Source organism: Schistocerca nitens, chromosome 1 (genome assembly GCF_023898315.1).
Source record: "Schistocerca nitens isolate TAMUIC-IGC-003100 chromosome 1, iqSchNite1.1, whole genome shotgun sequence".
Taxonomy (NCBI): domain Eukaryota; kingdom Metazoa; phylum Arthropoda; class Insecta; order Orthoptera; family Acrididae; genus Schistocerca; species Schistocerca nitens.
In genome coordinates this window covers 171,845,760-171,861,402 of record NC_064614.1, presented here as the reverse complement: position 1 = coordinate 171,861,402, position 15,643 = coordinate 171,845,760, and the positions used below count along the sequence as shown (strand labels likewise).

Here is a 15,643-nt window from a genome sequence, read left to right as displayed (position 1 = left end):
TTGAAAGAGAGTATTCCAGTCAACACTGTCAAAAGCTTTCTCTAAGTCTACAAATGCTAGAAACGTAGGTTTGCCTTTCCTTAATCTTTCTTCTAAGATAAGTCGTAAGGTCAGTATTGCCTCACGTGTTCCAGTATTTCTACGGAATCCAAACTGATCTTCCCCGAGGTCCGCTTCTACTAGTTTTTCCATTCGTCTGTAAATAATTCGCGTTAGTATTTCAGCTGTGGCTTATTAAACTGATTGTTCGGTAATTCTCACATCTGTCAACACCTGCTTTCTTTGGGATTGGAATTATTATATTCTTCTTGAAGTCTGAGGGTATTTCGCCTGTTTCATACATCTTGCTCACCAGATGGTAGAGTTTTGTCAGGACTGGCTCTCCCAAGGCCGTCAGTAGTTCCAATGGAATGTTGTCTACTCCGGGGGCCTTGTTTCGACTCAGGTCTTTCAGTGCTCTGTCAAACTCTTCACGCAGTATCGTATCTCCCATTTCATCTTCACCTACATCCTCTTCCATTTCCATAATATTGTCCTCAAGTACATCGCCCTTGTATAGACCCTCTATATACTCCTTCCACCTTTCTGCTTTCCCTTCTTTGCTTAGAACTGGGTTTCCATCTGAGCTCTTGATGTTCATGCAAGTGGTTCTCTTTTCTCCAAAGGTCTCTTTAATTTTCCTGTAGGCAGTATCTATCTTACCCCTAGTGAGATAAGCCTCTACATCCTTACATCTGTCCTCTAGCCATCCCTGCTTAGCCATTTTGCACTTCCTGTCGATCTCATTTTTGAGACGTTTGTATTCCTTTTTGCCTGCTTCATTTACTGCATTTTTATATTTTCTCCTTCATCAATTAAATTCAATATTTCTTCTGTTACCCAAGGATTTCTACTAGCCCTCGTCTTTTTACCTACTTGATCCTCTGCTGCCTTCACTACTTCATCCCTCAAAGCTACCCATTCTTCTTCTACTGTATTTCTTTCCCCCATTCCTGTCAATTGTTCCCTTATGCTCTCACTGAATCTCTGTACAACCTCTGGTTCTTTCAGTTTATCCAGATCCCATCTCCTTAAATTCCCACCTTTTTGCAGTTTCTTCAGTTTTAATCTACAGGTCATAACCAATAGATTGTGGTCAGAGTCCACATCTGCCCCTGGAAATGTCTTACAATTTAAAACCTGGTTCCTAAATCTCTGTCTTACCATTATATAATCTATCTGATACCTTTTAGTATCTCCATGGTTCTTCCATGTATACAACCTTCTATCATGATTCTTAAACCAAGTGTTAGCTATGATTAAGTTGTGCTCTGTGCAAAATTCTACCAGGCGGCTTCCTCTTTCATTTCTTAGCCCCAATCCATATTCTCCTACTACGTTTCCTTCTCTCCCTTTTCCTACACTCGAATTCCAGTCACCCATGACTATTAAATTTTCGCCTCCCTTCACTATCTGAATAATTTCTTTTATTTCATCACACATTTCTTCAATTTCTTCGTCATCTGCAGAGCTAGTTGGCATATAAACTTGTACTACTGTAGTAGGTGTGGGCTTCGTATCTATCTTGGCCACAATAATGCGTTCACTAAGCTGTTTGTAGTAGCTTACCCGCGTTCCTATTTTCCTATTCATTATTAAACCTACTCCTGCATTACCCCTATTTGACTTTCTGTTTATAACCCTGTAGTCACCTGACCAGAAGTCTTGTTCCTCCTGCCACCGAACTTCACTAATTCCCACTATATCTAACTTTAACCTATCCATTTCCCTTTTCAAATTTTATAACCTACCTGCCCGATTAAGGGACCTGACATTCCACGCTCCGATCCGTAGAACGCCAGTTTTCTTTCTCCTGATAACGACATCCTCTTGAGTAGTCCCCGCCCGGAGATCCAAATGGGGGACTATATTACCTCCGGAATATTTTACCCAAGAGGACGCCATCATCATTTAATCATACAGTAAAGCTGCATGCCCCGGGAAAAATTACGGCCGTAGTTTCCCCTTGCTTTCAGCCGTTCGCAGTACCAGCACAGCAAGGCCGTTTTGGTTATTGTTACAAGGCCAGATCAGTCAATCATCCAGACTGTTGCCCTTGCAACTACTGAAAAGGCTGCTGCCCCTCTTCAGGAACCACACGTTTGTCTGGCCTCTCAACAGATACCCCTCCGTTGTGGTTGTACCTATGGTACGGCTATCTGTATCGCTGAGGCACGCAAGCCTCCCCACCAACGGCAAGGTCCATGGTTCATGGGGGGGGGGTACTTTACATATACACCATCAAAATCGATGTTTTGAAGAAACTTCACAAGCGTGGCTTTACATTTCGACAACTCCAGCTAATGAGAGCAGTGCTCGCAAAAACGTTTCTTTCAGTCTGCTTTTGAACTTCGGTAAGACATGGAGACAGCAAAAGTAACAACTTTCAGCTTGTTCCAGCAACAGAACAGCATTTTCTGGACCAAAACATGGCTGCCACTCTGAGTTGGAAGTCATAGTGAACGATTTTGTGAGAAAGTAGTAACTGTGCTTACCTGTAACTGCAGAAATAATTCAAGTAAAAGCACATCAGAAAATCCAGGATTTTAAAGGGAGCCAGATTGGGCCTGAAAAATACGGGGAAAAACTCGTCGCATTTCAGTGCTACATCATCAAACTGCACACCAGGAATTCATGCTGGCTTGTACAGCTGATTGCCATAAACTGCCACCATTCATGTCACACAGAAGACTTTACTGATGTCCGAAGTGTCTCCTAAAGATGTTTTTTACATGCTAACAAAATTGGCTGGTTCACGGAGGACACGTTTTAGAGTGGATCAGACTTGTCTCGCAACATTGTCCTGGTACCCTGCTAGGTTTGCCATGCATGCTTGTATTAGATTTGTATGCAGGTCACTGTACACTAGCTGTGAAAAATAAATTAGCAGAGGGTAAAACGGACTTAGTTGTAATTCCAGAATGGATGGTGTCCAGTCTGCATCCATTAAATGTTTGTTTAAACAAATCTTTTATGGACAAGCAGAAAAATATGTATACACATTGCTTAACGAAAGAAGATAGACAAGTAACGCCTACAGGACATATAAAGTGTGCAAGCTTGTTTCAAGTGTGCATGTGCATTAGTCAATCTTGGAAATGTGTATCAAGTGAAATTGTTCATCACGCATTTAAAAAATACTGTATTTCTAATGCACTTGATGGCACAGAGAATGATGCTTTGTATGAAAGTAGCGACAAGGGGTTGATAGCGTTAATAATAAAACATGAAAAATCATGAGTGTGTTCCGGTATGCAGTGCAGAGAGCTCGCCTGTGACGTCACAGCTCACGTACTTTTAGATATGGAATAACTGTATTTCGATAGATATTGTAAATTTTCATTGTTGTCAGTGTTTTGCAATGTAATCGTAATTTTAAGTGTCCCCTATCCCTGACAGGTAGGGCCACTTAATACTTTATCCATCATATGATGAGCCATATCTTTCACTTTTAAGTGTGGCTTGAAATCGGGGTAAAATTTATTTACTTAATTTTTTTTCTACGAATCTCATTACTCGGGTGCGGCTTGCATTCGAGGTCAGCTTGCAACCAGGTAAATACAGTAACTATAGTACACTCCAGCATTTATATTGGATACGATTGATCATCTTCCATATCGATTCCTCGCTACATGTACGAGCAAGCTCGACCTTAGCTGGCCACAGCCAAAGACTAACAATGTACAGCGTGCTAACACTCATGCCACTTTGCATGCTTACATGCGGCCCAGCTCTGTCCAAGTTTGTACGTTCGTAGCAGCATTACAATATAGTGTCAGTTTACGCAAGTTTGCATCAGTTAGTGTATTGCATGGGGAATCCAGCTGTATATCAGTTTGCTCACTCACATTCGTTGCTGTAGTGCAGTTGACTATGGCAGCAAAAAGAAAAACTCTGTCACGGAGAAAGTGAACTTGATTCGGGAACTGGAGAATAACACAAATGTGCTCGTAAGTGAAATGGCTCGACGCCTAGGACTTGCACAGTCTTTATTGTCAAGAATATCTTCAATATTCAATATATCAATAAGGAGAAGATTCTGGATCAAGAAACACAGTGCAGTTCAAAAGCAGAGAAAAAATGTTAAAAAGTCGCCGTATGAAGAAATGGAATCGAAGCTAATGGAGTGCTTCAATGGAGTACATGCTGAAAATGGGGCATTGATAAAAATGAAAGCATCTATGATATCAGGGAAACTTGGGCTAACAGAATTCAAAGCTTCGAATGGTTGGCTGGATAGGTTCAAAAAACACTATGGAATAATTTGCAGGGCAGTATGTGGAGAGAGTGCTGCAGTTAGTGATGAAAGTGTTGAACACTGGAAAGAAGAGGTGCTGCCACCCCTCTTTGAAGGTTTCGATCTCGAGATGTGTACAATGTGGATGAAAAGGTCTGTTTTGCCAACTCATGCCCTCTAAAACCTTAAGTGTTAAAGGAGAAGAATGCCATGGAGGAAGAATGAGCAAGCAGAGAATTACTGTTCTCTTATGCAGCAATGCAGATGGCAGCGACAAGCTGGATCCCATAGTAATTGGAAAGTCCCACAAACCATGTTGCTTCAAGAACAGTGCTACGCTGTCATGTAAGTATTATACCGACAAAAGTGCTTGGATTCCTGCGGACTTGTTCAAAAAGTTCTTGCAAGCTTTTCATGCATGAATGGGTGCTAGAAACAGGAAGGTTGTTCTCTTTATGGACAAATGTCCTGCTCATCCAACAGATTTAGGATTTCTGCGGAATGTGAAAGTGCATTTCTTTCCTGCAAATTGCACTAGCTGACTCCAGCCCATGGATCTCGGGATTATTCATAGCCTGAAAAGCAAGTATTGGAAAGCTCTTGTCTTTAAGGCACTTGCCTTTATTGATAGGAATGAACTGTTTAAACTGAACATCCTGCAAATGGAAACTAAGGAAACCATCTAAAATTGCTTTCATAAGGCTGGATTTAATGAAATGAGCACTCACAACAGAGACGGTGATGAATCAGTAGTGGACATGCATGATTGGATGCAGGTATCTAACAATTTACCAATCACTTTTGATGAATTTGTGGCTTGTGATGATGATGCCATCACTACATGCATCCGAGATGTTGAGGAAATCTGCAAAGATGAAGTAAAGCAGAATGATGATATCGAAGAAGACGACGATGTTAGGGATGAAGAAATGCAAACACCATCATTCAGTGAAGCTATTGCCAGCATAGACACTATCCAGAGATTTGTCACAGCATTTAAAGTGGACAACCCTGTTAAAGACAAGAGTAAATCAATTGAAGATTGACTTTTGAACCTAAAATCCAACAGTGCTAAAAAGCAGACTACCATTTTTGATTACAGGTATTTCAAAAAATGAGGCATTGTAAATATGTGTTGTATATAGGAAAAGTAACTCTATTTATTATATTACTGTAATTGTGTAAGTATTTTGTGGATGTTTTCATTTTGTAGTGTGCTGGGAAACTACGATATTTGACTTCTGTATTAGTGCGACAAAAGAAGTTGTAATTACTGTATAGTGTGTAGGGTAGGTATCTCCTCCTTTTATTATTGTTATAGTGTAAATTATGTGTGTCGGTGCAATTCATGTCAATACAGTAAAAGACTTTTGGAAAAGGTTTGCTTTCTAGGATTAATAAGGTTTTGTTGTATGAAGAAGATACTTGGTAAGTAAAAAGGAGGTATGGTACCCTATAATAACAGCAATATAAGAGATACATGTTAAGTGTTTACTGGACAGTGGTAGTGATTTGAAAGGTATTTCACAGGCATTTTTTGAATCTATTAATAACACAGAGGGTATAGTAGTGATGCGTGTTTCTGGAATAAAAATTATCGGTGCTACTGGTAAGCTATCATAGAGTGTGAAACAAGAGGTGCCATTACCTGTGGAATTGGAAGGACAGCTGTTGGAGTGCAATTTCTTGGTCATTCAAAATCTTGGCATTGATGTAATATTTGGGACTAATTTCTTGTGCAATTGGCAAGTAGGGGGTTCAATATTCTGTGTTGGATTTATTACGTGCCAATAATGCTTACCCTAGCTGTCTGTCTCATTTTTCATGTTTCCTGAGGCAGTCAAACTCTTCTCCTATACTATCTGTAGTTCATAAGTGAATCAGAATAATTCTTTCTTTGACTGTCATGTGATTTTGTACAGTAGGGTTCTTTAGTATAGAAATGTTTTAGAAAAAGTTTCTCATAGTGTTAGTTATAAGAAATGGAATCGTAAGAGGGCGGAAGAAGTAAATTGGTGCAATGGTTAAAGAATTTCTGTCAAACAGGAAGGTAAGGTAAACAGAAATAAAAGGTGTCTGCATATGTTGAGGAGAAGGTGCAGCTTATCTGAAAACATTACCATCTGACCTAATCAGCTCATTGGTGTAGCAGCAGAGGCAATATGCAGTAAAAACAAATCTTACATACTAGATCTTAATATTAATTATGGTATAATAGAAGTTTTTGAGTTCAGTGCAGTCAATATGTGTATATAACTATCTACCCATAGGGAACAGCCTTTTCTAAGAGTAAGGAATTACAACTTTAGACGTAGTTGCCTGGAGTAATGTGTGTGGAAAGAGGAAGCAAGATTTGTACGTACAGACTTTTCAGACTTTGTACAGTTTAGAGTAAGGCTTGGTAGTGACTGGTGCGTACGAGTTTATTGTAACACAGTGAAATATTACACACACAAATACTTTTATGTAACTATTCCTTCCTCCGACAAAACAATTTTAGTAAAGCTTGTAGTCAGGATTGTAAAGAGATGTCTTTTCTATAGCTTTTTATGCCTGATAACTGCATGTCAGTAACAAAGTAGGCGTGCATGTTAGAGGAGATTTACCACGAGGTGAGTGGAACTTTATACACTGTGCAATGCACTGTGCCGCTGCAAGAAGAAGAAGAAGAAGAAGAAGAAGAAATGTTAAAATTGGTACTCACATCAACAATTCCACCAGTCTGCGACAGACGCCAGCATCAATTACAGCCTGAATCTTATCATTAGGTCCATCTGACAGGTAGGAAAGTGCCCAGCAGGCATCAGCCAGAACATCACCATCAGAATGAAACAGTAAACGTGCCAGGATGGGCAGGCATGGGCTAACTTTAGCAAAGTCTGGTGGTGGATTCTTGCCACGGCAAAGATTAGACAGGGCCCACACAGCATTTCTTGTCATAGATAGTCGACAGGATTTACTCAAAAGCCTGAAAAAGAAGATGGCATAACTTTTTATTTGCATCTACACATACTAATCCCACAAGTAAACTGAAATGGATACAGGCTCTGAAGCAGATAACCGCACGCGCACCACACACACACACACACACACACACACACACACACACGCACACACGGATACATAGTATCTGCTTCTAACTTTCTCTCACATGCTGATGTAATAGTTGTTGCAATTCCTTCAGTTTGCTCTCAATAAAAACAGTAACGGCTGCCTTAGGCATACTAACACAGAAAAGGAGAAGCAAGCAAAAGTTGTAATAGCTATAAGGATTTAAGACAATTTAAATATTTTGAACACTTATCCCTCTAGGCTCTAAAATGCAAAGGTATCTCTGATGCTCAACCCTCATGACAAATGCTCATTCCAATAAATGTAAAATTAGTAAAAGCAACAAAGTTTCCAAAACTTAATTCCATTACTCACAGTCATATAAACCTGCTAATTCTCCCTGCATTTGTAGTACTTACTGCAACAGTGGAACTAGAATGCCAGAGTCCAGCACATGGTCACGGCACTCAGGAGAATCGCCAGCAATGTTACCCAGGGCCCAAACTGCCTGCTCTTGGACATCCTCGTATTCAGAACCGAGCAGTTGAATGAATATGGGAACTGCACCAGCTTCAATGACCATCTGTGTCTGTGCGGAAGTTCCTGAAGCAATATTCGTCAGTGCCCATGCTGCCTCAAACTGCAACAGAAGGTATTACAATATTATCAGCAATGGGCAATGTGGCCCCCTCCATCCTTGCAAGTGTATGCAGAGATGTGCTTCAGCAGGGTAGGAGCAGAGGGGGCATATGGGGTAGGGAAGATAAATCAAAAAAGTAAGGCTATGGCTTTTAGAACATTTTCAAAATGCCAATTAATCCAAGTTTCAAGGAGATTTTTTACTCTTTCACTTGTCAACATTTGTGCAAACACACTGTGGAATCCAAATGAAATTCTTAGCTAAGGATCTAGGTGTTTTTTTTTTTTACTTTTTAACTTGAGCAAGCAGTAAAGGAAACAAAAGAAAAATTCGGAGAAGGTATTAAAATCCATGGAGAAGAAATAAAAAATTTGATGTTCGCTGATGACATTGTAATTCTGTCAGAGACAGTAAAGGACCTGGAAGAGCAGCTGAATGGAATGAACAGTCTTGAAAGGAAGATATAAGATAAACATCAACAAAAGCACAACGAGGATAATGGAATGTAGTCGAATTAAACCAGGTGATGCTGAGGGAATTAGATTAGGAAATGAGATGCTTAAAGTAGTAAATGAGTTTTGCTATTTGGGGAGCAAAATAACTGATGATGGTCGAAGTAGAGAGGATATAAAATGCTGACTGGCAAGGAAAGCGTTTCTGAAGAAGAGAAATTTGTTAACATCGAGTATAGATTTAAGTGTCAGGAAGTCATTTCTGAAAGTATTTGTATGGAGTGTAGCCATGTATGGAAGTGAAACATGGACAATAAATAGTTTAGACAAGAAGAGAAGAGAAGATTTTGAAATGTGGTGCTACAGAACAATGCTGAAGATTAGATGGGTAGATCACATAACTAATGAGGAGGTATTGAATAGAATTGGAGAGAATAGAAATTTGTGGCAAAATTTGACTAGAAGAAGGGATCGGGTGGTAGGGCATAATAATAATAATAATAATAATAATAATAATAAAGATTTTATTGTCTTTAGACCGTTACAGCAATGGACAACTTCAAATGAAAATACAATTTATAACACAGTGTGATAAGGTATTGACTACTGAAATATTTTAGCTTAAATTACAATAAAAGTACAGTGGGTCATCTGTTGGATTACTGCATTTTACAGTTGAAGAATTCATTGATATCATAGAACGGGTGGGCAACAAACCATTCATGCAGTCTTTCTTTGAATGTATGTTCAGGAAGATCCTGTATAGCATGTGGCAACTTAATAAATAGTTTGTGCCCTGTGACTTCATAGCTATTTATTGATTTTGATAATCTGTGGTAAGGCGTGTATGTGTGTTTGATGCTTCTTGTGTTGTAACAATGTACATTTTCTCTACGTTTCACATCTTGTAGGTTCTTCTTCGTAAAGATTAAGACATTGTATATATAGAGGTTTATTACTGTCATAATTTTTTGTTTAGTAAATAAGGGTTTGCAGTGAGCCTTATGTGAAGAATTTGTAATTATCCTAATGGCTTTCTTCTGCAATAATAGGATGTCATGTATATGACTACAGTTACCCCACAAGATAATGCCATAGGATATTATACTTTGGAAAAATGCAAAATAAGATGATCTGATGTATGTTTCAGGTACACAATTTCTGAGTTGTCTTAATAAATAAATTACTCTAGATAGCTTACTACTAACATAGTTTACATGTTGGCCCCAGGATAACTTTTCGTCTAAATAAACTCCCAGGAATTTAACAGAACTAGGGTCATCAGATAGTGGCTTGTCTCTTAGAGTGAAGATTTTCTGCTGAGTTTTATTTTCATTTAGCAGGAAACCATTTGCTCTGACCAATATGCTGTGTGAGTGTATTTTCAGCACAGGTTTTAAGATAATTAAGATTGTTACTGATATGAAGAAAAGTCATGTCATCTGCATACAATACAGTGGTGGATCTAATAAACAAGGGGAGGTCATTGATCATTATCAGAAACAGGAAGGGGACCAGTACAGATCCCTGAGGCACACCTACTTTAACATTTTCTATGTTTGACATATCCTTACCAACACAAACTACCTGTTTACGGTTATTGAGATAAGCTTTTAATAGTCTGAGACTGTTTCCTTTGATACCGTAGAATTCTAGTTTCTCTAGTAGTGGCGTGTGCTCAACACAGTCGAAGGCCTTGCTTAGGTCACAGAATGAGATCTGAGCAAAGCCTTTGTTCTCAAAAACTTTGAGGATGTAACTGACTACCGTGTTGATTGCATCAATGGTCGACAGATTCTTCCTAAACCTGTATTGTGTAGCATTAATTATTCCTAGATTCTCAAAGTGAGAGATAATTGTTGGTACATGATGCATTCTATTACCTTGGAGAATGTGGGTACTATTGAAATAGGCCTGTAACTAGATGGAGAGTCTTTATCTCCCTTTTTGTATTCTGAGGCATCAAGGGACCACCAATTTAGTATTAGAGGGCAGCGTGGAGGGTAAAAAATCATAGAGGGAAACCAAGAGATGAATACACTAAACAGATTCAGAAGGATGTAGGTTGCAGTAGGTACTGGGAGATGAAGAAGCTTGCACAAGATAGAGTAGCATGGAGAGCTGCATCAAACCAGTCTCTGGACTGAAGACCACCACCACCACCACCACCACCACCACCACCACCACCAACAACAACAACAACAACAACAACAACAACTACTACTACTACTACTACTACTACTACTACTACTACTACAACTTCAAAGAGCGAATGACATTTTCACAATAGGGAGAGAGGTTTCAGCAGTGTCTAGTGGCTACAAAACTATGGTAAGATGGCATTTCTATGACTGCAAAACCAAACTATTTTACTTTTTTCCCCTCTGAAACAAGCAAACAAACAACACCAATATTCATACACAACTTACATAGCTCCATGATATCATACACTCACACTCTAAATATGTGTGTACATACTGAAACTCACTAGTGTGTCTTTAAAGTGATTTACATGAAAAGGATTAATATGGCATTCTTCATTCATCTTGTCTAAATTTACATAAATACTCCGCACGCTACTATGTGGTGTATGGTGTAGGGAAAAACAACAGTCAATATGCTTTCATACAAGTCCTGATTTCTCTTATCCTTAAGTGGGATGGAAGTTCTGCAGCCTGTTACAAAGCCCTATTCTCTAAACTTTTTCCAACTGTTGTTTGCAAATAAACTTCACTCCAGAAATTCTCATTCAGGTTCATGGAGCATTTCACTAATGCTTGCGTGTTAATAGAACTTACCAATAACAAATCTAGCAGCATCTCTCTGAATGGCTTCAATCTCTTCTTTTAATCCGATCTGGCAGGGTCCCAAACACTAGAGCAGCACTCAAGAATAGATCATACTAATGTTCTGTAGGTGGTCTCTTTCATAGATGACCTACACTTTGTTACGATCCTCCCAGTGAACCAAAGTTGACCATTCACCTTCCCTACAACCGACCTTACAAGCTCATTCCATTTCATCTCATTTTGCAACGTTGCATTTACATATTTAATCAACATGACTGCATCAAGCAACGTACCACTAATAGTATATTCAAACATTACACAATTCTTTTTCCTACTCATCTGCATTAACTTACATTTTTCAGTGTTTAGGGCAAGCTGCCATTCATCAAACCAATTAGAAATTCTACTCAAGTCATCCTGTACATTCTTACAGTCACTCAAATATGACATTTTCCTGTAAACTACAGCATCATCAGCAAACAGTCTCATCTTATGAGTCAGATGGCTTACGTGTGTAGAGTACAAGTGTCATCACACTACCCTGGGGCACTCCTGACAGTACCTTGGGTTTCAACAAACACTCTCTGTCCAGGAAAGTGTACTGGCTCCTATTTCTCTGGATAATCATAAACTGCAGAATAACTAAGGAGAGTCTGCCAATTAGGTGTAACTATCAATTGTTCATCATTGAAAACTATGCAAAGTATGTTAGTAAGTGTAGCATGGTGTTATATACCATTCCATAAGAGTGAATCTTATCCCTACATGTTCTTACTTACGAATAATACTAGGTAATGAAAGCCATAAAACAAATTCTTATACAGGAGAGGAAATACGTTGTGTGGATTTGTTATGTTATTTGCATATGGAGAACCATGCTGAATGTCAGCCGAAGTCTTCAAGACAGGACTTCGTGAGAGGAAGTACCTGTGTTGATGACAATATAATGCTAACAATGGTTATGAGGGAACTGTTAATGAAATGTCATTTCTGATTTCATTGCCCCTTGCACAAACTTGCAAATAGAGGCTTCATGCTGGGCATTCTGAACTGATGTGTAATGTTACCTAAAGGTTATTGTACACTTTGTAGACAATACAGGAACACAAGAGGTGTCTTGTGTATTTATTCAAGAAAGGAAGAAGTTGCAATATTGAATTTTCTTTTAGCAACCAGAGAGCAAGGAGGGAATGGAGTTCTTTATTGCTGTATCCAAGGCAATAAATGCTCAAGAAAGTAAGAGATCAAGAAAAATCATATTAAATCTGCATCAGATAATTCACAGCTAACCCAAATAAAACACAACAGCAGATGCAGTCTCTTTTAGGTTACACCTACTATCACTGTGTTAAAAAAGTAAGCCGGCCGTGGTGGCCGAGCGGCTCTAGGCGCTTCAGTTCAAAACCACGCAGCTGCTACGGTCGTAGGTTCAAATCCTGTCTTGGGCATGGATGTGTGTGATGTCCTTAGGTTAATTAGGTTTAAGTAGTTCTAAGTCTAGGGGACTGATGACCTAAGATGTTCAGCCCCTTAGTGCTTAGAGCCATTTGAACCATTTTTTAATAAGTAACAAATCACAATGATTTATTAACACTGTATTATATGTTATGTCTCATCAACAGGTATTTGTGAATTGCATTTCATATAGCATTTGCACTGGTGTCTGAACACTAACATTGTGATTATGAAAGGACATGTCTTTTCTGCTGTTTATTCCCCCACATACAATAATCTCAAATTAAAATAAATTAATAAATAAATAAATAAAATTTTAAAAAAAAAAAGGTTTCCTGCCATCACAAAAATGAAATAACTCTAGCAGACACTAATCCAGATGCTATAGAGGAAATGTACATCTTAACTAATGTATAAATATAATAGAGGGAAACATTCCACGTGGGAAAAATATATCTACAAACACAGATGATGTGACTTACCGAACGAAAGTGCTGGCAGGTCGATAGACACACAAACAAACACAAACATACACACGAAATTCAAGCTTTCGCAACAAACTGTTGCCTCATCCGGAAAGAGGGAAGGAGAGGGAAAGACAAAAGGATGTGGGTTTTAAGGGAGAGGGTAAGGAGTCATTCCAATCCCGGGAGCGGAAAGACTTACCTTAGGGGGAAAAAGGACAGGTATACACTGGCGCGCGCACACACACACACACACACACACACACACACACACACACACACACTCAAGCAGACATTTGTAAAGGCAAAGATGTTGTTGAAAGGAACTCCGGAGATGGGAACTTGCCCTTCAGTATATCCTCTCTTCTCGTTATCCGCCAGGCCTCAATCTCTGCTAATTTCAATTTGCCGCCGCTCATACCTCACCTGTCTTTCAACAACATCTTTGCCTCTGTACTTCCGCCTCGACTGACATCTCTGCCCAAACTCTTTGCCTTTACAAATGTCTGCTTGTGTCTGTGTATGTGCGGATGGATGTGTGTGTGTGTGTGTGTGTGTCTTTACAAATGTCTGCTTGTGTCTGTGTATGTGCGGATGGATGGATGTGTGTGTGTGTGTGTGTGTGTGCGCGCGCCAGTGTATACCTGTCCTTTTTCCCCCTAAGGTAAGTCTTTCCGCTCCCGGGATTGGAATGACACCTTACCCTCTCCCTTAAAAGCCACATCCTTTCGTCTTTCCCTCTCCTTCCCTCTTTCCTGATGAGGCAACAGTTTGTTGCGAAAGCTTGAATTTCGTGTGTATGTTTGTGTTTGTTTGTGTGTCTATCGACCTGCCAGCACTTTCGTTCGGCAAGTCAAATCATCTGTGTTTTTAGATATATTTAACGAATGTATAAGTAGTTGATAACACCTGATTTGTTTTACAATTGGAATAATTTTCATACTCATTTCTTTGTTATTCTACTGCATTTTATTTCTCCCCCTCCAGTGGTTGCAAGAGTCTGACAACAGCTGGATAACTGTCTTCCCATTTCTAATATCAACTTCATGCAGATAGACTGTGATGAAATTTAATATTGTATGACTTTCAGTTACAATTTTATCAAATGTCTTGAAATCTTTTACTATTAATTCAACTCAACCCAGAGCAATTTCAGCAACTATTCCCACTTTGCAGATCAGTTCCACTGTCAAGTAAGCTCTTTCATAGCACAACAATAATTATTTAATAGCAACAGCTGAATCTAGCAGCAGTCTCTGATGTCTTATCCCAATTTTCACACTAAAGATGTAGACAGAAGACTATTAGTATTGCAACATGTATTTTATATTTGATGGGAAATAAGCTGAGACAATGAAGGAAAATTGTACACAAATAATTTAAAATATAAGACTTCAAGAATCATGCATAGCATCAACTTATGGTATATATAAATGTGCCCTGGCACTCAAATCCTTTGCAGAACCTACTGTAAAAATTTAGCAGGAATGATTACATAAATGTCTGCATCTGCACTGTACATGACCTCATATAATCATTAATGTTATCATTTAAGTCCTTAGAAACTTATCAAGCAATTTTCTGCTTACCTGAAGTGTGCAGTTTGTGTTGTTCTGCAGAAATTCAACAAATCTTGGTACTATTCCAGTCTGTATAACCTCGTCAATGGGGGGATTTGGCTCACGTGACAGTAACTTCCGAAATTTCTGTGTTGCCATCATCTGGTCATCAACATTTGTACTATATAGTGCCTGCACCATTGCCTGTGTTATTCCAGGTGCACTCATAAGAGAATGTATGTCATCCTGTAACAAAAACGTTACATCAATTGGTTGTCTGCTACAACTATAAATGCACCTTACCTGGGATAATTTGTTGAGATCTAACTGGGTGTCTGTGCAACACGCTACATCAAGGACCTTAACTGGCATTTATTAATCTGTCTGTCAAGTTCTGGGACAGAATGACTATCTAATCTGCTGAAAAAAAAATTAAAAACAGACATCACCCACTCCTACAAATTATCTGATTATCTACATTCAAGGACTGAAAATTCCTGTTAACTCTATGGTATGTAGAAAAATTCATTCAAATGCTGCATGATAAGCAGTGGTGTGTTGTTACAGATGTAAATAACTATTTTCTTTGAAAAATAACAATGTACTCAATGTGAATATTAAGCTACTAATATAAGATAGACAGAGGCCATTTAGTAAACTGAATACACAGCAATTTGTTTCAAATAGTGGCTTTCCTCTAAATTATTACGTTACAATTAGTTGGTGTAGCACAAATAATATTAAGCATAATATTTATTTTCCAGCACAACCACATCAATTTAAAATGAATTGACGGGTCTCGGCTGGTATTTGTCATCCTCAGATCATAAAACACATATTATGGTTCAATCCCACCACTGCAGAAACCACATTTTCAATCAATCGCTGTGCATCTCCAGCTCTTCTGCAACATGCCTCTTTCTAAAATAATAAGCATCATGATACTTTGTTATTAAT

The 15,643-nt window shown here is 38.8% G+C and overlaps 1 protein-coding gene across 2 annotated transcripts in view; it reads right to left on the bottom strand.

Moving 5' to 3' along the window:
• Window positions 1-15,643, bottom strand: part of LOC126244684 (importin subunit alpha-7) — a 57,541-nt gene that overhangs the window by 28,944 nt on the left and 12,954 nt on the right. For both annotated transcript variants that reach the window (XM_049948258.1, XM_049948259.1), the window contains exons 3-5: window positions 14,717-14,932; window positions 7,747-7,967; window positions 6,981-7,244 (exon numbers count right to left, since the gene is read on the bottom strand). In XM_049948258.1, the coding sequence (XP_049804215.1) occupies window positions 6,981-7,244; window positions 7,747-7,967; window positions 14,717-14,932 (701 nt within the window). The remainder of the gene's footprint in view (window positions 1-6,980; window positions 7,245-7,746; window positions 7,968-14,716; window positions 14,933-15,643) is intronic.